At 38.0% G+C, this 22500-nt stretch overlaps 1 protein-coding gene across 4 annotated transcripts in view; it reads right to left on the minus strand.

The window, feature by feature from the left end:
- Positions 1-22500, minus strand: part of Camta (Calmodulin-binding transcription activator) — a 1022478-nt gene that overhangs the window by 608342 nt on the left and 391636 nt on the right. The window contains exons 1-2 of one of the 4 annotated variants that reach the window (XM_067116406.1): positions 1354-2683; positions 227-434 (exon numbers count right to left, since the gene is read on the minus strand). The exons of 1 other annotated variant lie outside the window; for it this stretch is intronic. In XM_067116406.1, the coding sequence (XP_066972507.1) occupies positions 227-272 (46 nt within the window). In that variant the 5' untranslated portion in view covers positions 273-434; positions 1354-2683. Of the gene's footprint in view, positions 1-226; positions 2684-22500 lie in introns of those variants that run through there. 2 more of the 4 variants (XM_067116407.1, XM_067116408.1) reach the window with 2 other exon arrangements.

The raw sequence follows: 22500 nt of genomic DNA on the forward strand, positions 1-22500 counted from the left end.
TTTATATATATATACATATATATATATATATATATATATATATATATATATATATATATATATATATATATATATATATAAATTCTCAAGCAATAAGCTTCAAATGACAAATACGAACTACAAGATAAGTGGCGGATCTCAGCGAAAGAAAACGTGATAACAATAGAGAGAATAAAATGAAAACACAAGCAAGACGAGAACATAAGACCACTGGGGGAATACTTACAGAGATCATCACTCTCTTGATCCTGATTGGCTCCCATCTGTGTCATAAAGCGTAGGTTGGGCAAACAGTGTCACATCAAACAGTGTCACATCAACCAGTGTCACATCAACAACGTTATGGTTGCTGTAGCTAATACTAAACAAGTGTCACGTTAATAATCAACAACCGTTCACAAACAGTTAACATCAAACTCGTGTTTGAACTGAGACTTGAAAAGAGAAAATAAAAATATATATTTATATATATTTATCACCGTCACAACAAGAATGAACTTCAAAACGGAGGAGAGAATGGTGGTGGGGGGGGGGAGATGGCTGGATGAGAGGGGAGAGTCAGAGCAGGATGGACAAATTGGGAGGATGAGGAGGATAAGGATAAGGATAAGGAGATGGAGGAGTAACCGTGGGGAAGAAGGATTGTGGGGGGTGGGGGGTAGGAGGGGGAAGACGCTTTCCCCCTTATCTTCACAGGAACTCGATGTCGAGATCAAGTATTGTATCTTTTTCCGTGATTCATAGTAATAGTATTGTCTCTCAGTGAAATCCTGCACGGCTGGGAGTGGATTGAGGAGGGGCGGGGGGAGGATGGAGGTTGAACAGGATGGAGAACAGGATGGAGAGGCTCGGAAAGAAAAGGAACGAGGGGAAGAGGAGTTATCTGCGGAGGGCAAGAGGACGATAATTCCTCGGCTGAGTATAACTGGGGAAGGATGTCGAGGAAGAGAGAGAGTAATCGAGTGCTTGTATTACTGAAGTCACAGCAGAAACGGTGACTACAGTCTAAATGGTAAGTTATGTTCCTGAGTGGAGTGGATGACGACTGACTTGCATCCGCTACCGCAAGAGGGAAACAGTGAAAACAGTGAAAACAACAGTTCTGAATCTGTATAAACACAGTGGCAATACTCTTGGCAATAATGATTATGCAACTTGATTACGTTACGTAACTACTGACGGAAATGAGGAAGAAAAATTGTCAAACAACAATAACACTCAATTAGTCAATGGTGTTCCACAGAGAAAAGGGAAGTTCATCAAACTGGAATGTATACTGTATTACTAAAGAATAGTAGGAATATGAATATGCATTGAAATATTTTTGTATACCACTTGTATGCAATGATTTACCTTCTTGATAAGGACAGCTTGATTCCCACAAAACAAACACCGCAACTAACAAACAACTTTTGCGCTGCTGTTTCTGCTTCCACAAACGAATGAATGAACGCTATTTATATAACGAAGGAAAGATCACCAACACCAAAACAGAGTTACACAATACACAAATCGGCACCTGGCTGGCTTCGAGCACTGGACGCTATTGGTAAATACGGGAAAATTATGGAACGAATCTTGTTATATATATTTATATATATTTTTTTGTGCTGATCAGGAGAATGAGTGACGACGCTAACGAAGGAAAGTCAGAAGGAGAGAGATGATAATTCTGACAGTCTTAATAACTTCCGTTACTCAGTAATCAGCTCTGTTGAGGCGAATAGAGAGGGGCTTGTGGTAGAGGAGAAGAAGGAGGAGGAGGAGGAGGTTCGTAGCTTGGTGTTAAAACTCTGACCGTTAACAGATAAATCGCTGCTGCTGCTGCTGCTGCTTCTAAGGCCTCCCTCTCTCTCTCTCTCTCTCTCTTTCTCTCTCTCTCTCTCTCTATACAATCCTCTGTTTGGACAACCACACACGTACACACACAGAGGACCCGAGACCAGACGTAATAATTATTTACTTTCAGAGGCCTAATTTCCAAGCCCAAGGGCCTTCACCCCGTTGCGCGAAAAAGGCATTAATTCTTTGTGTGTTCTTCCTTGGGATCGGGGAAATGACGTGGAGGAGGCTGGAAAGAACTTTTTTTTTTTTTTTTTTTTTTTTTTTTTTTTTTTTTGGTCTTAGCGGTCTGGAAAGGAACTGAGAGGAGATGATGGGAAGAGGGGGATTTGAAAAAGAGAGGAAAATCTGACGCTCCGATGTATGTCTATATTTTCTTCTTCGCTTCTTTTTTGCCTCGTTTCAGGGGAGGTACAGTAAGAGCAGGAGGTGATGACCATCGAAACGGAACCAAGGCGGAGGAGGGGGGGCGAGAGGGAGTGGTATAACCAATCGCGGACGAATGAACAAAACGGGCGATTCAGAGGCTCAGTTGAAGAAGAGGAGTAAAAACTGGAGGAGTTTGGAATAGCGACGTGGTACGCGTGAGTCGAGAGAGGGGAGAGTGCGTGAGTGGTCTCGACCTCCCTGTAGCAGCGACTGAGGCAACGCTTCCGACTGCCTACCGGGACACCCTCCTTCTACTCCATATCCTCCTCCCCCTCCTCTACCACCACCTCCTCCTCCTACTTTTCCCCTCATTCTCTCCCTCCACCAACACCACCAGCACTCAAAATCGTCCTCCTCCTCCTCCTCCTCCTCTTCTTCCCCACCACCACTTCAATCTACATTTGATCCTCTCTCTCTCTCTCTCTCTCTCTCTCTCTCTCTCTCTCTCTCTCTCAAAAATCCAGCACACGAACAACACTTCTGGCTATTTCACAGTATCAACAAGGATTGACTTGAAAAAATAACCGAAAGCCGTGTCACTCACGACGAGGAGAGAGAGAGAGAGAGAGAGAGAGAGAGAGAGAGAGAGAGAGAGAGAGAGAGAGAGAGATTCAAATGTTTTGGGAAGGCCAATTCCAGGCCCTTGGTGGTGGCTCCCAACAGAAAATGTATATCTGGTATCAACGGCAGACTTGAATCTCTCGACATAAACTTGGCGGAATCGCATAACCAAGCTCTCTATTTTCAGTGAATTAATAAAAATTCTAAATCGTCCGTAAGGGGAACAGAAATCCCAAAACTGCTAAAAAAAGGAGGGGGGAAGGGGGCGGAAGAAGAAGAGCAGGGGAAAGGTGGAGAGGTAAAGATGGGTTAGGGGAATGCACAGCATATGCATGGAACCAAAAATAAATAAATAAAGAATGATACAATAAGGCTATAACACTGGAACAGCAATCTTGCTGAAACGGTAAATGGCAGGATTTTGGACCATGGCTACAAAACTCCGATCGATGGGGATGGAGGGAGGGGGGAGGAGGTGGGAGGGGGGGCAAGAAGGGAGGCCAGGTCAGGGTAGGAGGTAAAGTACAGAATAGGAATGAAAAGAAATTTACGATGATTTCTTTACCTATCATTTTCTCCTTTTCACTTTATTATTTTTTTTATCTAGTATTCTGGATACTCCAGAATAACATGCGTTGACTGAAATATCTGTAATAAATACACTTTTAAAAATCACAGATAATTTACACTTTTTAGTGTATGCGAAAGAAAGAAAAAAAATTGTAACCCATACGCAAAAACTTCTCTACATTACCATTCATATGTACACTTTCTCTTTTATACATTTTAGCCTCAAGGTATCTTGTAAGATTTAGAATGAGGCTGCTAGACCCTTGGCCTTTTCCACCCTCCATACAGCCCACCATAGGTACGAGATTCACGAACTCCTCAGGAATCGAACCAACGACCTCTCCTCATGAGGCATACATCCTAACCACTGGACAAGGAATATGCATATATATATATATATATATATAATATATATATATATATATATATATATATATATATATATATATATATATATATATATATATATATCACTCATTACTACAGGTGAAAAATAAGATAAATGTGTGATAAATGAATCACGTACAAAAGTTATTATAATTTATATATATATATATATATAATCAGAAAGCTACAAACGTCCTTTAATATCCAATTCACTCTACCTCGAAATAATATATTTTCATATATGTTACCGAAGGGGAATTTTTAAGTTGATAATAAGTCCACCGTCCCGTGGGATCGAACCAGCGACGGACGAGGAATCAGGACTACAGTGACGCACTAACGAAATCGGCCACAAGAGAGGTATAAGTGAATAACATCTCCCGTCAACTCACCCGTCGAACTCAGGTGTTTTGCGTTTGGAGACGATATCCACCCACCTCTGCCATGTTGACCGTGTAGTGCGTTTGTCACTGTAGCCATATTATGACTATTTATCACATCACCGTGATTCATATACAATCAAAGCTACAAACGTCCTTTAATATCAATTCACTCTACCTCGGAAATAATATATTTTTTCATATATGTTACCGAAGGAATTTTTAAGTTGATAATAAGTCCACCGTCCCGTGGGATCAGACCAGCGACGGACGAGGAATCAGGACTACAGTGACGCACTAACGAAATCGGCCACAAAGAGAGGTATAAGTGAATAACATCTCCCGTCAACTCACCCGTCGAACTCAGGTGTTTTGCGTTTGGAGACGATATCCACCCACCTCTGCCATGTTGACCGTGTAGTGCGTTTGTCGCACGTAGCCATATTATGACTATTTATCACATCACCGTGATTCATATACAATCGAAAGCTACAAACGTCCTTTAATATCAATTCACTCTACCTCGGAAATAATATATTTTCATATATATGTTACCGAAGGAATTTTTAAGTTGATAATAAGTCCACCGTCCCGTGGGATCGAACCAGCGACGGACGAGGAATCAGGACTACAGTGACGCACTAACGAAATCGTACAAAGAGGTATAAGTGAATAACATCTCCCGTCAACTCACCCGTCGAACTCAGGTGTTTTGCGTTTTGGAGACGATATCCACCCACCTCTGCCATGTTGACCGTGTAGTGCGTTTGTCGCACGTAACCATATTATGACTATTTATCACATCACCGTGATTCATATACAATCAGAAAGCTACAAACGTCCTTTAATATCAATTCACTCTACCTCGGAAATAATATATTTTCATATATGTTACCGAAGGGAATTTTTTTAAGTTGATAATAAGTCCACCGTCCCGTGGGATCGAACCAGCGACGGACGAGGAATCAGGACTACAGTGACGCACTAACGAAATCGGCCACAAGAGAGGTATAAGTGAATAACATCTCCCGTCAACTCACCCGTCGAACTCAGGTGTTTTGCGTTTGGAGACGATATCCACCCACCTCTGCCATGTTGACCGTGTAGTGCGTTTGTCATACGTAGCCATATTATGACTATTTATCACATCACCGTGATTCATATACAATCAAAAAGCTACAAACGTCCTTTAATATCAATTCACTCTACCTCGGAAATAATATATTTTCATATATGTTACCGAAGGGGAATTTTTTAAGGCCGATTTCGTTAGTGCGTCACTGTAGTCCTGATTCCTCGTCCGTCGCTGGTTCGATCCCACGGGACGGTGGACTTATTATCAACTTAAAAATCCCCTTCGGTAACATATATGAAAATATATTATTTCCGAGGTAGAGTGAATTGGATATTAAAGGACGTTTGTAGCTTTCTGATTGTATATGAATCACGGTGATGTGATAAATAGTCATAATATGGCTACGCATGACAAACGCACTACACGGTCAACATGGCAGAGGTGGTGGATATCGTCTCCAAACGCAAAACACCTGAGTTCGACGGGTGAGTTGACGGGAGATGTTATTCACTTATACCTCTCTTGTGGCCGATTTCGTTAGTGCGTCACTGTAGTCCTGATTCCTCGTCCGTCGCTGGTTCGATCCCACGGGACGGTGGACTTATTATCAACTTAAAAATTCCCTTCGGTAACATATATGAAAATATATTATTTCCGAGGTAGAGTGAATTGGATATTAAAGGACGTTTGTAGCTTTCTGATTGTATATGAATCACGGTGATGTGATAAATAGTCATAATATGGCTACGTGCGACAAACGCACTACACGGTCAACATGGCAGAGGTGGTGGATATCGCTCTCCAAAACGCAAAACACCTGAGTTCGACGGGTGAGTTGACGGGAGATGTTATTCACTTATACCTCTCTTGTGGCCGATTTCGTTAGTGCGTCACTGTAGTCCTGATTCCTCGTCCGTCGCTGGTTCGATCCCACGGGACGGTGGACTTATTATCAACTTAAAATTCCCTTCGGTAACATATATGAAAATATATTATTTCCGAGGTAGAGTGAATTGGATATTAAAGGACGTTTGTAGCTTTCTGATTGTATATGAATCACGGTGATGTGATAAATAGTCATAATATGGCTACGTGCGACAAACGCACTCACACGGTCAACATGGCAGAGGTGGGTGGATATCGCCTCCAAACGCAAAACACCTGAGTTCGACGGGTGAGTTGACGGGAGATGTTATTCACTTATACTCTCTTGTGGCCGATTTCGTTAGTGCGTCACTGTAGTCCTGATTCCTCGTCCGTCGCTGGTTCGATCCCACGGGACGGTGGACTTATTATCAACTTAAAAATTCCCCTTCGTAACATATATGAAAATATATTATTTCCGAGGTAGAGTGAATTGGATATTAAAGGACGTTTGTAGCTTTCTGATTGTATATGAATCACGGTGATGTGATAAATAGTCATAATATGGCTACGTGCGACAAAACGCACTACACGGTCAACATGGCAGAGGTGGGTGGATATCGTCTCCAAACGCAAAAACACCTGAGTTCGACGGGTGAGTTGACGGGAGATGTTATTCACTTATACCCTCTCTTGTGGCCGATTTCGTTAGTGCGTCACTGTAGTCCTGATTCCTCGTCCGTCGCTGGTTCGATCCCACGGGACGGTGGACTTATTATCAACATAAAAAATTCCCCTTCGGTAACATATATGAAAATATATTATTTCCGAGGTAGAGTGAATTGGATATTAAAGGACGTTTGTAGCTTTCTGATTGTATATGAATCACGGTGATGTGATAAATAGTCATAATATGGCTCGTGCGACAAACGCACTACACGGTCAACATGGCAGAGGTGGGTGGATATCGTCTCCAAACGCAAAACACCTGAGTTCGACGGGTGAGTTGACGGAGATGTTATTCACTTATACCTCTCTTGTGGCCGATTTCGTTAGTGCGTCACTGTAGTCCTGATTCCTCGTCCGTCGCTGGTTCGATCCCACGGACGGTGGACTTATTATCAACTTAAAAATTCCCCTTCGGTAACATATATGAAAATATATTATTTCGAGGTAGAGTGAATTGGATATTAAAGGACGTTTGTAGCTTTCTGATTGTATATGAATCACGGTGATGTGATAAATAGTCATAATATGGCTACGTGCGACAAACGCACTACACGGTCAACATGGCAGAGGTGGGTGGATATCGTCTCCAAACGCAAAACACCTGAGTTCGACGGGTGAGTTGACGGGAGATGTTATTCACTTATACCTCTCTTGTGGCCGATTTCGTTAGTGCGTCACTGTAGTCCTGATTCCTCGTCCGTCGCTGGTTCGATCCCACGGGACGGTGGACTTATTATCAACTTAAAAATTCCCCTTCGGTAACATATATGAAAATATATTATTTCCGAGGTAGAGTGAATTGGATATTAAAGGACGTTTGTAGCTTTCTGATTGTATATGAATCACGGTGATGTGATAAATAGTCATAATATGGCTACGTGCGACAAACGCACTACACGGTCAACATGGCAGAGGTGGGTGGATATCGTCTCCAAACGCAAAACACCTGAGTTCGACGGGTGAGTTGACGGGAGATGTTATTCACTTATACCTCTCTTGTGGCCGATTTCGTTAGTGCGTCACTGTAGTCCTGATTCCTCGTCCGTCGCTGGTTCGATCCCACGGGACGGTGGACTTATTATCAACAAAAAATTCCCTTCGGTAACATATATGAAAATATATTATTTCCGAGGTAGAGTGAATTGGATATTAAAGGACGTTTGTAGCTTTCTGATTGTATATGAATCACGGTGATGTGATAAATAGTCATAATATGGCTACGTGCGACAAACGCACTACACGGTCAACATGGCAGAGGTGGGTGGATATCGTCTCCAAACGCAAAACACCTGAGTTCGACGGGTGAGTTGACGGGAGATGTTATTCACTTATACCTCTCTTGTGGCCGATTTCGTTAGTGCGTCACTGTAGTCCTGATTCCTCGTCCGTCGCTGGTTCGATCCCACGGACGGTGGACTTATTATCAACTTAAAAATTCCCCTTCGGTAACATATATGAAAATATATTATTTCCGAGGTAGAGTGAATTGGATATTAAAGGACGTTTGTAGCTTTCTGATTGTATATGAATCACGGTGATGTGATAAATAGTCATATATATATATATATATATATATATATATATATATATATATATATATATATATATATATATATATATATATATATATATATATATATATCGCTTACATAGATTAGCACAAACGTATGCTCATAATTATATACGAATACTATGCAGTACCAAAGACTCATCATGAGCTTAACCAAAATTTTGCAAATTACATACTACTATCTCCTCAGCTAAATTTATATACAGATGCACACACAACAACACTAAGCAACGTTTAAGCTTACAGAGATACCACTTCATACACGGAGGTAAAATAAGCATTGCTGTGTGGTACACTTACATTGTGGCTAAACAAATACCCTCGCCACATCAAACATTCAAGGTATACATGCAGTACTAAATGAGAGAGAGAGAGAGAGAGAGAGAGAGAGAGAGAGAAATCCCTTTAGCACGAGCAGTAGTGAGGGACAGCGACAGGGCAAAATCACTTGTCAAAATATATTACAGAGAGAGAGAGAGAGAGAGAGAGAGAGAGAGAGAGAGAGAGAGAGAGAGAGAGAGATTAACCCCTAACATTAATTTTATAAAGATTACATCACGAAAAACAAGAGAGAGAGAGAGAGAGAGAGAGAGAGAGAGAGAGAGAGAGAGAGAGAGAGAGAGAGAGAGAGAGATTAACCTGAACATTGTTATAAAGATTACATCATGAAGAACAAAACACACACACACACACACAGAGAGAGAGAGAGAGAGAGAGAGAGAGAGAGAGAGAGAGAGAGAGAGAGAGAGAGAGAGAGAGAGAGTCTGTGTAATAAATGAAAGAGAAAAGCATTTCCTATTTACTTTTCATGCCGGTTCGATCTTACAAAGTCTCTATTTACTTACAGACAATCCCATTACATCCCATGCATGAACATACACACAACACTGTAATTACGCCCGGAAGCCCGGTTGTCAGGGTAATACCAATAATCTAATTACAGTGGGGGGTGTATTACGGAACGGGAGGCTATTAAATCTAAATAAATAAATGCAACAAAAGCAAAAGAATATAATGCCATGGTAAAGTCTTCTGGTCGTCATGAAAGCAAAATGGCCGACCAAGTCGTGAGATTTATACTCCTAACATTAATGAGAGAGAGAGAGAGAGAGAGAGAGAGAGAGAGAGAGAGAGAGAGAGAGAGAGAGAGAGAGAGAGAGAGAGAATGATTAAATCATAAAGGACAAAAGAGCTGTGAAGCTGAACAATCGTGAGAAGAAAATGACAAGAAAAAAAAATGAGAGGAAAATGGAATTAGAGATGAAAAAAAGACAGATTTTTTCTCCACAAACAATAATGAATATAAAAATTAGCAAACCACAAATAACGAAGAGCTAGGGGGAGATATCACCTTTTTCCTTGAAAAGGAAATTCTTCAAAATTTATTGAACACATTACATCAAGACCCTACATACAAAAACACACAACCTTTATACGAACTTTCCATTAGGACTTTAAGAAAAGAACACAGATTACTTAGACAACAACTTGATCATTTCCATAGAGCAGAGAGAGACACAAAGACCTCAAAGGCGACATTGAAAATCATTAAGACTCCACTCTGGGAAGCAATGGACCCCAACCCATAAACAAAAAGATTCCGAGAATCGCAACGCAAGCAATCGGTTGGTATCCAATATTCTCATGACTTTACGCACTAGATGTAATAGTAAATCTACATCTCCTTAGTGAAGAGCAGAATTTTTATGATAATGAGACATCTTGACAATAAAATGTCTGCAAAAAAAAGTATGAATATATTACAAGTGTCTTAGCAAAAAGTATGATCATACCGAACGTCTCTTAGCAAAAAACCATAAATGCATCAAATGTCTCTATGCAAAAAGCATGAATATATCTAACGTCTCTTGGCAAAAAGTACGAATATAACAAACATCTCTGAGCAAAACGTATGAGTATATCAAACCTCTTAGGAAAAATTATGAACATATTACATACCAAACGTCTTCTATTATACAGTGTGAAACAAAACTATTCATCTAACATCATTTACCAAACACACTAAAATAAATTAGCCATTACATTCATTGGTGCAACAGCTTCTTTTGAAACGATATGAGTTTCCTTTACAAAAAAGAAAAAAAGAAAAACTAAAAGAAAAACAATACGGAAAAAGGAAAAAATTGGTGTCCTAAGCGATCATCGCGACTACTCTAACGTACGACTAACAGGGGACCAATATTTCCTCATTCCCTTACGTCCTATAACAATTCTAATTCCAGACAAACTACATTCGAAGAGCGTTGATACTATGATACTATATATATATATATATATATATATATATATATATATATATATATATATATATATATATATATAGAGAGAGAGAGAGAGAGAGAGAGAGAGAGAGAGAGAGAGAGAGAGAGAGAGAGAGAGAGAGAGGGCGCTTTCTCACTTAATCCGTTAAGCCGTGCGTGAAAGCTCACTAGCAGCCTGTAGAAACCCCTTACACAAAGTCCATCGACTCTTTCTCTTCCTTTCCAATACTTTTCCCATGCCATTTTCCCATCACATACGCTTAAAATTTCTTAAAATGCCGTAAGATTGCAGTAAATATAGCTTCATACATATTCTCGTATCTCTTGGGCAAAACTTGCATCGTATAACATTACATAAATGATCTGAAAAACAAAATCAACTCATACCTAAAAGAGTAAAACAAAAACTAATCAGGAAATGATGCACAGATGAAAACACCTTGATAATTCCTCATTCTCTCTCTTTTCCTCTAATTCGTAAGACGGATCTGTACGACAATAAATAAAGGAGAGGGGGTTGCAATCCCCTAGTCCCCCGATAGCTCATAAGTCATGATCTCCGTCGGTCTTGTATGTAACAGCCTTTCAGAGAGAGAGAGAGAGAGAGAGAGAGAGAGAGAGAGAGAGAGAGAGAGAGAGAGAGAGAGAGAGAATGAATGACTGGATGTTAACTATCGTTCTCAGTATTTGCATACACACATAGACAGGACGAGGTAGAACAAAGGGTTACCCTTCAGAGAGAGAGAGAGAGAGAGAGAGAGAGAGAGAGAGAGAGAGAGAGAGAGAGGATGAATGACTGACTGGATGTTAACTATCGTCCTGAGTATTTGCATACACACATAGACAGGAAGAGGTAGAACAAAGAATTATATACCCTTCAGAGAGAGAGAGAGAGAGAGAGAGAGAGAGAGAGAGAGAGAGAGAGAGAGAGAGAGAGAGAGAGAGAGAGAGAGAGAGAGTTAAGTATATCTTAGTTTAACCAGACCACTGAGCTGGTTAACAGCTCTCCTATGGCTGGCCCGAAGGATTAGATTTATTTTACGTGGCTAAGAACCAACTGGTTACCTAGCAACGGGACCTACAGCTTATTGTGGAATCCGAACCACATTATGACGACAAGTGAATTTCTATCCCAGAAATAAATTCCTCTAATTCTTCACTGGAGAGAGAGAGAGAGAGAGAGAGAGAGAGAGAGAGAGAGAGAGAGAGAGAGAGAGAGAGAGAGAGAATGAATGACTCGATGTTAACTATCGTCCTGAGTATTTGCATACACACATAGACAGGACGAGGTAGAACAAAGGGTTATATACCCTTGAGAGAGAGAGAGAGAGAGAGAGAGAGAGAGAGAGAGAGAGAGAGAGAGAGAGAGAGAGAGAGAGAGAGAGAATGTTTATCTTTCGGTAAGAGGGATGAAAGTAAAAAATTATGAAGTGGTAAGTTGGGCAAAATTTTATATACTATAAGATTACAAATAATTAAGAAAAGCAAGTACTCATAACAAAAGTTAAAAGAAATAAAAATAAAGAATCTTATTCGCTATGCACTAACAATAAAAAATGAAAGATAATTATGGAACCACCATTTACGTTTTCCATTACATTACCAAAATCTAATTCCAAAGAAGCAAGTTCAAAAAATTCAAGCTTCATTGGTAGGATTGGAGCAGTTAACGCACATTAACCAGTGTTGCCGAAAGCCCAACGCTAACATCAAATAACATCAGCAATAACCAAAAATTGGGTCCAGTCTCATGTACCAATCAATAAATGACTGAAAATGGGATCAAAGGAACAGGAAATAAGATCCTCAGCAAAAACAGACAAGTGAAAAATGCGCCAAAGTTTTCTGTACAGCGTATAATGCTGTATGAAACTCGATGTGCTGCAGTATGAAACTCTCAGCCACGACCGGGCAGCGCTCAGATGCCCCCCAGATGCGGTCAAGTGAAGATGTGTCGGCGGCTGGCAACTTCTAGTAGTGCCAGATGCACGATCCATAGCTAACCTTAACCTTAAATAAGATAAAACCTACCGAGGCTACGGGGCTGCAATTTGGTATGTCTGATTATTGGACGGTGGATGATCAACATACTAATTTGCAGCCCTCTAGCCTTAGTAGTTTTTAAGATCTGAGGGCGGACAGAAAAAGTGCGGACGGACAGACAAAGCCATCTCAATAGTTTTCTGTTAAAGAAAACTAAAAAAAAGTTACATAAAAATACAGGCAAAGATCAATATATACAAAAATTCTACGGACATAAACACTAGGTGTTAATTTCGAACTCACCAAGACAAACACTCGTTTAATGAATGACCACATCGAACCACATCGTGTTCAAGCACAAAAAAAAAAGAAAAAAAATCATCCCGCTCGAACCCATTCACAGATTCACAATGTACGAATCTTGTCACGTCCAAACCTCTAAGAGGTTTTTCCCATGTCTAAAGCAAAGGCAGAGGCTTTGACGTCGTCACGATCGTCTGTCTGTTTGATTGTTTGTCATCCGCCATGATTCCGTCTGTATCGGAAGAGTAAGTCCCGGAGAAGGCCGTAAAAGTAACTGGCGGGCACCAGCTGGAGCCTAAAAAATTCTGTAGACATCTGACACTTGTTTTTGCAGTAATAATAACACTAACTTGTAGTACTGGATGTAATCATTTGTACTGAAATTGCAGAACCAATTAAAGGACCAATTTAGAAATAAGGGGAAATAATACTGTCATGTTACCCTTGAAAAGGATTAAAAATAGTGCTTTACACATACACACACACATTCATTCATATAATATACACACACACGCACACACACACACACATACACACACATATATATATATATATATATATATATATATATATATATATATATATATATATATATATATATATATATATATAGTATATGTGTGTTGATGAATCTGAGTAGCAAGCTTTATATCCTGAGGACAAAAAGACACACACACACACACGTACATATACATATACATGTATATATATAAATATATATATATATATATATATATATATATATATATATATATATATATATATATATATACATGACCTTATCCCTTTGGCGTCATGATATAATTATAGTTACTGAAGTTCAACAACACATATGGCAACACTCCCTCTTTTAATTCATACATAGTTGAACTTTCGTTATGGAGAACCGATAAATCTCCACACATTTATAAGGAAACACCATAACAACTACAAACGCATCGAACACCAAAGGAATAATCTACGACATGTTTGTATAGAGTTCTGATTTAAAGGAAACTGCGGTGACAAAGGACAGTGACCGCATTCCCCAGAGACTATACAGCCGATATAAAACTATATAAAAAGTAAACGCATCAAGGAAATATATGAAGTCTAGACAGACTCAATACCTAAATAACTTTGGACAGTCATCAACTTAAGAGTAATTCAGCCCACAAAAGACAAAAGTAAAATAAGTGTCGCCTTTACTTTGGACCTCAAAAGTAAAGAAAAAAAAAAGTGTCACCTCTACTCTAGACCTCAAGGGCCAAATAAAATAAAACTGTCACCTTTAAACTAGGAATGTTTCATTGATAATATTTCGAAGCACGACATTGTGGAATGTAAATTCACCGAATCAATGGCTACTCACATTTCTGCCCAAAAGAAATACTTTCAACCGCAGTAACACCTAAATACAAGTATTCAGGTCCAGAATATTTCATACCTCATTATATTAGCTAGTTGCCCGTCCAATATCATTAAATCCAATCATCTGTTTCTGTTTAAAAGGTCTTGACGCGCATATTTCCACTTATAACAATACACTATACAGAATTACATTTATCTTTCAATATTTTCATCCTACAATACCGGCCATGGATATTTATCGTTTTTTAATTATTTAAACGCAACAATTTATTACTCGCATCATCATCATCATCAGTCATGCGTAAAGGTTATCATTAGCTGTCACTATTTCGTAATACCACGAACATAAAACTACCACCATGAAGTTGTTGGCAAATGTCACTTTCATTTACCTCCGTGTCAATTTCAAAGGACTACAAGCATCAACGAGATTATCAATCAGCCTTACATAAAACATAGCCAGTGATTTTATACAATTCTTGTTCAACATCACAAAACTGATGGTATCTAAAAGAGCAAATAATTCACTAAAATAATTCACGTACTCTGAACAATATCAGCTTTTAATTTGTTACGAATGTAAAGGGTAAACACGTCCACATTTAACCTCATACGCTTAAAGGCTTTAAAATGATCGAAATCAGCGGTATCCCACTAATGGAACTCTTTACATCTTTTACTGTTTACATGAAAATTAAATGAAACTTTTAGGATAATAATGATAATGTATGATTCATTTTCACTTACAACATTACATAGTAACCAGGAACTAACACTTAACTAACAAGGTCTCACTAAGTTTTAAATACTCTTGATATAAAATTAATATTTGTGTTAATATTTTCTGTACTGTGAAGTAATACATCTACAAACTTACAGAGATGTAACGTGTCAAACTTTAATAATATTAACAGTCTACTGCCCAGTTTATCATGAAACATTTTTCATTGCTAATAAGTGTCACGCGCCTTACACTCATAATATGGGTTCAATTAAATCTAATAATAATAATAATAATAATAATAATAATAATAATAATAATAATAATAATAATAATAATAATAATAATAATATAAGTTATCTATTACACTGCATGTCATCTGAGGTTGACCTACTCTGTTGTCACTTTCTAACTCAATCATTATTGACTGATGACCTCTGAGTACTGTCATCGCCAGATTCACAAGACCAAATAAAATTAAAACTGTATACCCAAAAACAGCGAGCTAATTACGATGCCACCATCTAAAAATAATAAAAACAGAATAAAACACAGGAGCGAAATCGGACCCGGAAACGTCAACTAGAGACAGACGAGGAAAAAATAAACTGAAAATAAACTGCAACACAATTACCGCCTCAATCAAAACAAACAAACAAACGCGGGGCCCGACCGATAGATCGCGCATCTGTCAAACGGTAATGCGAAGCCGCAAATGTGTAAAAAAAAAAAAAAAAAAAAAAAAAAAAAAAAAGGGGGCAAATGTGTAAAAAAAAAAAAAAACGGTATCACTGAATGGCGATAGGAGAAGAAGTAAATAACAGGTATTGGCGATATTGACAAATACTCCAAGCATGGAGAAGTGACAAACACGTGCTTCGGTTTGCCCAGGATCGCAGATAAAAAAAAAAAAAAAAAAAAAAAAAAAAACTGCCGCGCTTACAGACTTGTAATAAAAACCAATGACAAGGTAAATACTACCTTTCTCCCGCCCCGACATGGGGTAATCAATCAAGTACAAAAGCGCATCAATCACATCCACATGAGGCCCATCAATAAGAATCTATTGTTCTGGAGAAAAGCTACTAAAGACAAATGAGACACACACACCTCAACGGGGTTCTGGGGGACTTCAAAGGCGCCAAGTTAAAATAATCAAAAGTGCCAATAAATCAGGAGAGAAGACCCGCCGTCCACTAATCCAGTTCCGTCAAAACCTCGTGGCATCGTGTATAAGAGAGGTAAATTAGACCCTGTGATACGGCCAGATCACTAGCGAATTGGTTGGTGGCCCATTTCGTCCCACCCGAAATCGCTCTTTCCCTAAATGCGCCCTATTATAATTGACATCGAAATACATATATATCATAAAAACGCGTAATCATTAGCACGGCTCCCTCACCACCTCTTCAATAATTCAGCGAACGTTTGCCTCCGGCTTATCGATCAAAATTGGGCTCCGCTGCCGGCCAGCAGGCAAGCGCTCGCGTGAGGTCAGGGCGCAACCATTTGAAGGTTTGATCCGCACGCAAACTTTTACACATACGTACATACATACATACATACATACGTACATACACACGGTACATACACACACATATATACATACATACGCACTCACATAAAACTATTTCTTACCACAAGAATAAAGGTAAACCTTCATGGGTATAGAATCTTACATTTTTCTTGACATCTGATGAGATCACATAGTCAGTTCAATGACAAGTAGTTAAATATTTTACCAGCCCATAAGCACGTAGAAAAATATAACTTACACTGCTGTAACAGGAATATACACCTGCGTACATAGGCACGTTCGCACGTACTCACATAAAACAATTTCATGCCACATGAATGAGGACAAACCTTCATGTGTGTATATTCTCATAGTTTTCTTGACATCTAACGAGTTCACAAAGTCAGTTCAAAGAAAAGTAATTAAATATTTTATATCATCCCAAACGCATGTAGAAAATACAACCGAAACTACTGTTACCGATGTATAAAGTAAATAGTGTATGTACAGGGTTCCTTCTCATCAAAAGAAAATTTTCTTGCAAACGATTGGAACCGAACGACATAATATTTTGTGAATTCACACAAATAAGCACACATACATACATACACATGCACCTATGTATAATCCCACACAATATATATATATATATATATATATATATATATATATATATATATATATATATATATATATATATATATATATATATATATATATATATATGCAAATATGTATTAAATCAATGTATATATAATATATATAGACATATATACATACATACATACATACATATATATATATATATATATATATATATATATATATATATATATATATATACATACATATACAAGTGTGTGTGCGTACGGATGTACTGATGCATTACCACTGGCACGTGGAAATATTCGCGTATACGAAGTCTACTGTTCGCATATCACTCAGTGCATGAGCGTATACGAGAGGTATCAGCACGAATGTCATGCTAATAGCTAGTTTTTGATCCGTCTCATTAGCAAGCGCCGCTTTTAATCGAAGTACCGATGCTAATAGGTCGCTGGCAAAAAAACATCCGGTGCTAATAATTCTTGTCTTCACGCGCATGGTTACCGGTGTTACAAGTCTGACTGGAATGAATAAAGGCGTAAAAGCAGGTTGAGAGAGAGAGAGAGAGAGAGAGAGAGAGAGAGAGAGAGAGAGAGAGAGAGAGAGAGAGAGAGAGGGCATATCTTTATTTGTAAACGTCTTAATACGTTACAATTTTCCTCAAAATACCTTTAAACTATTGTTTAGCTTTAGCAACCCTCCTTTAAAAATAAAACGCTCATCATAAACCACTTTTTCATAAATAAATTACAACGTTCCCAAGTGACCGCATTTAGATTGGGTTACATGAAGAGTAAATAAATTCTAAATCAATTAGTTTGTGGAAGGAAAATTTTGAATACGACTCTTTGAAAGAGAACCGAGAAAAGTAAGATTTAACAGACAAATTATCTGCATAAACAGAAATGACAGAACTCACATTTTGCCGCTGACTGCATATCAACAGAAAACTGTCGTTTACCTGTAAAGAAAAAAGAAAATTAATTGCATGTTAAAGATAATATTATACACAAAAATACAATCTTCACACAGAACAGCGGAAAAGAGAAAGAGAGAGAGAGAGAGAGAGAGAGAGAGAGAGAGAGAGAGAGAGAGAGAGAGAGAGAGAGAGCCGCTGGCTGTGCTGTGAGTCGAAACTGAAATGCATGTATGTGTATGTGTGTGTCTGAGAGAGAGAGAGAGAGAGAGAGAGAGAGAGAGAGAGAGAGAGAGAGAGAGAGAGAGAGCCGTTAAAGACAAGTCCTGGTGTCGTGGCGTACAATTTATAGCAACGACTTAGGGACCCTAAATGCTTAAATATCATCCGATTAGCATTATGGATATTATGAATTAGGTAAATCCCAAAATTACGTTGGAGCCTGTCTCGTATAAATCTGAACGAAAGAAGCAATAACTGTCCTCTGTACTTAGTTATTGTTCAAAGAGCACATGAACGCGACCGGTGAGTGAGTTCATCACAGGGTTTGTGAACGCGGCCAGTAATTTTCAACATAAGACTGAATTTCTTTGACGGTCATTTTTTCAAGAGATTGGCGTTAATAGTCAGGATATTACTACCTAAATTACTACAACAACAGCTACTACTATTACTACTAATATCATTAATAGGATACTAGAGACTACTACACTAACTACTACAACAACATCAACTACTACTATCATTAATAGGGTACTAGGGTAATACTACATCAGTTACTACAATGACACCAACTACTACTATTATTATTACTAGCATTAATATGATACTAGAATACTATTACACCAACTACCATTAATAGGATACCAGGATACTACTGCACCAATTACTACTACTACTACTACTACTGCTACTACTACTACTACTACTACTACTACTACGGCTGCTGCAACTATTAATAGTCACGATACTACTTCAATTACTACATCAACACCAACTACTACTACTACTGCGACTACTACTAATACTAATACAACTCCTACAATTACTGTTAATAGTCAAGATATTACTACACCAATTAATACAAGAGCAACAACAACTACTACTACCACTACTGTTATTACTATTATTATTGATCAGAGCACTACAACAACACCAACTGCTACTATTAATAGTAAGGACACTACTACACCAATTACTAAAACAACACCAACTATCTACTACTACTACTACTACTACTTTCTCCTAAGAAAACCTAATACCCAATTAGACCATCAACTCTAGGCGACCGCCCTGAACGCGGCAACCCCCCCCCCTCCTTCTCCTCCTCCTCCTCCTCCTCACTCTAAATTTCTTTGCACCTTTTCAAAATCACTTAAGGCCGACACGTAATTGCACGTATCACGTTCATAAACAGCATTTCGCACGTAATGAATGCTTACGGGCCAATTACCCTCAGCGAAATGAGTTAAGAATGTAAAATGCATCGCAATTTTCACAGGATTCTCAAGGTCGACCTTCTTCCCGGCCAGGAAGAATGGCCTCATTGAAACGATATAAAACAACTACGGGTGGCTCCTGGTTTTATTTTCGATATAATAATAATAATAATAATAATAATAATAATAATAATAATAATAATAATAATAATAATAATAATAAAAATTATTATATATGTGTACACACACACTTTATGTATGTATGTATGTATGTATGTATGTATTTTATGTATATATATATATATATATATATATATATATATATATATATATATATATATATATATATATATATATATATATATATATATAGTTTGTGTACCACATAAATTTTTTCTACTAGAGGGGGTCATACATGAAGGATATAAGGTTAAAGTTACTAGCCTATGACAGGCTTTTTCTTGAGCCCTGGTAAGGATGGTACAAACTCACATATAAGTCCGAGACGTGGATCAATACACGGGCCTTCAAAATGTGAGCCCAGCTCTCTACACGTAAACTACATCCTGAGAGAGAGAGAGAGAGAGAGAGAGAGAGAGAGAGAGAGAGAGAGAGAGAGAGAGAGAGAATGTACACATGAAATCAAATTAATGAATGTACCACAGCATTTTTAAAGCAAAGCAAATTATTACCAAACTGAATTACGAAGGAAAACAAAACGAAGCAAGAAACTGGGCCTGCAGCATTATGATAAAACAGGAATATTCAAAGAATCATTCCCTGTCGAATGTGGCTAAACTGCAGGTGGGAAAAGAACGTAAAGGAAGATATTAATCCGCAAGATGACAAAATATCTCTCGTTGCTAGAAATATGGGAGGAAGACCAAAGGACATGAAAATATTTAAAGCTGTTAAAACCGTACAAGGGTTTTAACGCGTGTATGTCTCTGCAATAAAATGGTTATAAAAGAATCGTATATCATTAGAATGACAGGAATATCAACGAGTTACATCTACAGGGGAGAATTAATAGCGGGGTCTTATGCCTGCGGCATCTAGAATTCTATGACATATATATGATTACACTCGTGCACATATAACCAAACCGAAACTTAAAAAGGAAATATCTTTCACAGCCCAAGGAATTCATTCAATAATTTCCATAAGAAAATAGTAAATTGTATCACTTGAAGAATATATGAAAAACAAAGGAAAAGTTTTTTTACGAAATTCAGTTAACCTGTTCATTTAATTCCCTGTTGTAAATTAAAAAAAAAACTTTCATAATTTCAGCAATAACACAAAGGCCTACCAGCAATCCATTTCCTGTACCCAAAAGCAAACTTAATTTGATAAAACATAAGCTCCTTATCTAAAACTCCTTAAACATGATTTAATCAAATTCTTTTTGGGAACTTTCTAATCTTATCCAAAATTAATCCTTGTGCTACATCTGATTACAAAACGCAAAACTCTTTCCCATAATATTTTTCTTCCGTGATTAAAATTATTCTACGATTACTTTGCAAGTATCAAGATAAAAATGTTTCCTAAAATTCTCAGTCATATCAAAAATTAATAATCGATCACATAAATTGTCACAGGATGAAATGCGAGAATTTCAACTGGGTAATCTAGACTATGGACAATAAAAAGTGCTAGAAATCTAAATAACAAAGAAACGAAAGGATCCACGTCTCTTATGCAACAAATACTCAGGTGATACAGATTACTGTATAATCCACAAGAAAATACAGTTGCGTAACAGCATGAAATGTAGACGCCCTTACAACTTACATAACTATCAGAGCCAATTTTGATTAAAAGTTTTTTTTCCCAAAAATAAATATATACTCGTTGGGTCCAAAAGTTACGCACTCTCTCTCTCTCTCTCTCTCTCTCTCTCTCTCTCTCTCTCTCTCTCTCTCTCTCTCTCTCTCTCTCTCTCTCCTTCAGACGTAGAGACACCGCGCTAATTTAAAGCTTTAACTAGGCCTATAAGTAGAAAAGTTTGGCAGACTAAATGTGATGAGGCACTGTTCAAACTTATCTCATCTCGCATCCTGTGTATGAAGAAGACCAAAAAAAAAAAAATAATAATAATAATAATGGTGGCCAAAGGTGAAGTAGCAAAAGACCATAAGAATGACGGAGAAACCTACGACGACGACAAAGATGATGATGATGATGATGATGTAAACAGAAGATGGGATCCAAATATGAAAGATTTTTTTAAGAAATGCACATATGATCAAGAATTCCTTTTATGTCTCCCACACTTTACACGATCACTTCACTTATAAAAACGAACCGCTGAGGTTGTTTCACGTAAAAGACATTTAACCACAACAGGCTCTAATCTCTGCTCGTCTCCTTTGCTCATATAATAAGTTACACCTCCAAAAAATGAGACGGAAGTGAAAGTTTTGACACTTGAAAAAGCAAGTCTATCAATACAAGAATCTGACGGCGAGCTGTCGGGAATTTCAATCTTTTTTTTTATATTTATTTACTGGGAAGTTGAGGAGTCTGGAAACTAGATAACATTATCGAGACTAGGGCCTCCCATAAAAAAAATACCGTACAGAAAGGAAAAAGATAAACAGAATAATTACCCATAAAAGATTGAAGCATAGCAGAAAGAAAGTGAAAGGCTGATCACTTAAATGAAACGAAAGCTCAGGAACTCCAAGAAAGAAAAGGAATAATACAGTAATACTCTTTTGGAATGAGTTCACCAGATAGATGTTACTTACCTGTGTAGAACACCTGCAATGAATACGTTTATTTTTTTTCACTAAACATCTTTTTCACCTTCGGGTTTTCATCAAGTATGCAGGGATGAGTTATTAGTCTGAGTGAAGTCTCCTCCACCTCACAAGACGCCAGAGCCCATTTAAGTCAACTTGTGGGCAGTAGGAGCACAGAGCTGGCAGATGTGTCCAGTGCTCAAACCCCACACACACACACAACCACA

Source organism: Macrobrachium rosenbergii, chromosome 14 (genome assembly GCF_040412425.1).
Source record: "Macrobrachium rosenbergii isolate ZJJX-2024 chromosome 14, ASM4041242v1, whole genome shotgun sequence".
NCBI lineage: Eukaryota > Metazoa > Arthropoda > Malacostraca > Decapoda > Palaemonidae > Macrobrachium > Macrobrachium rosenbergii.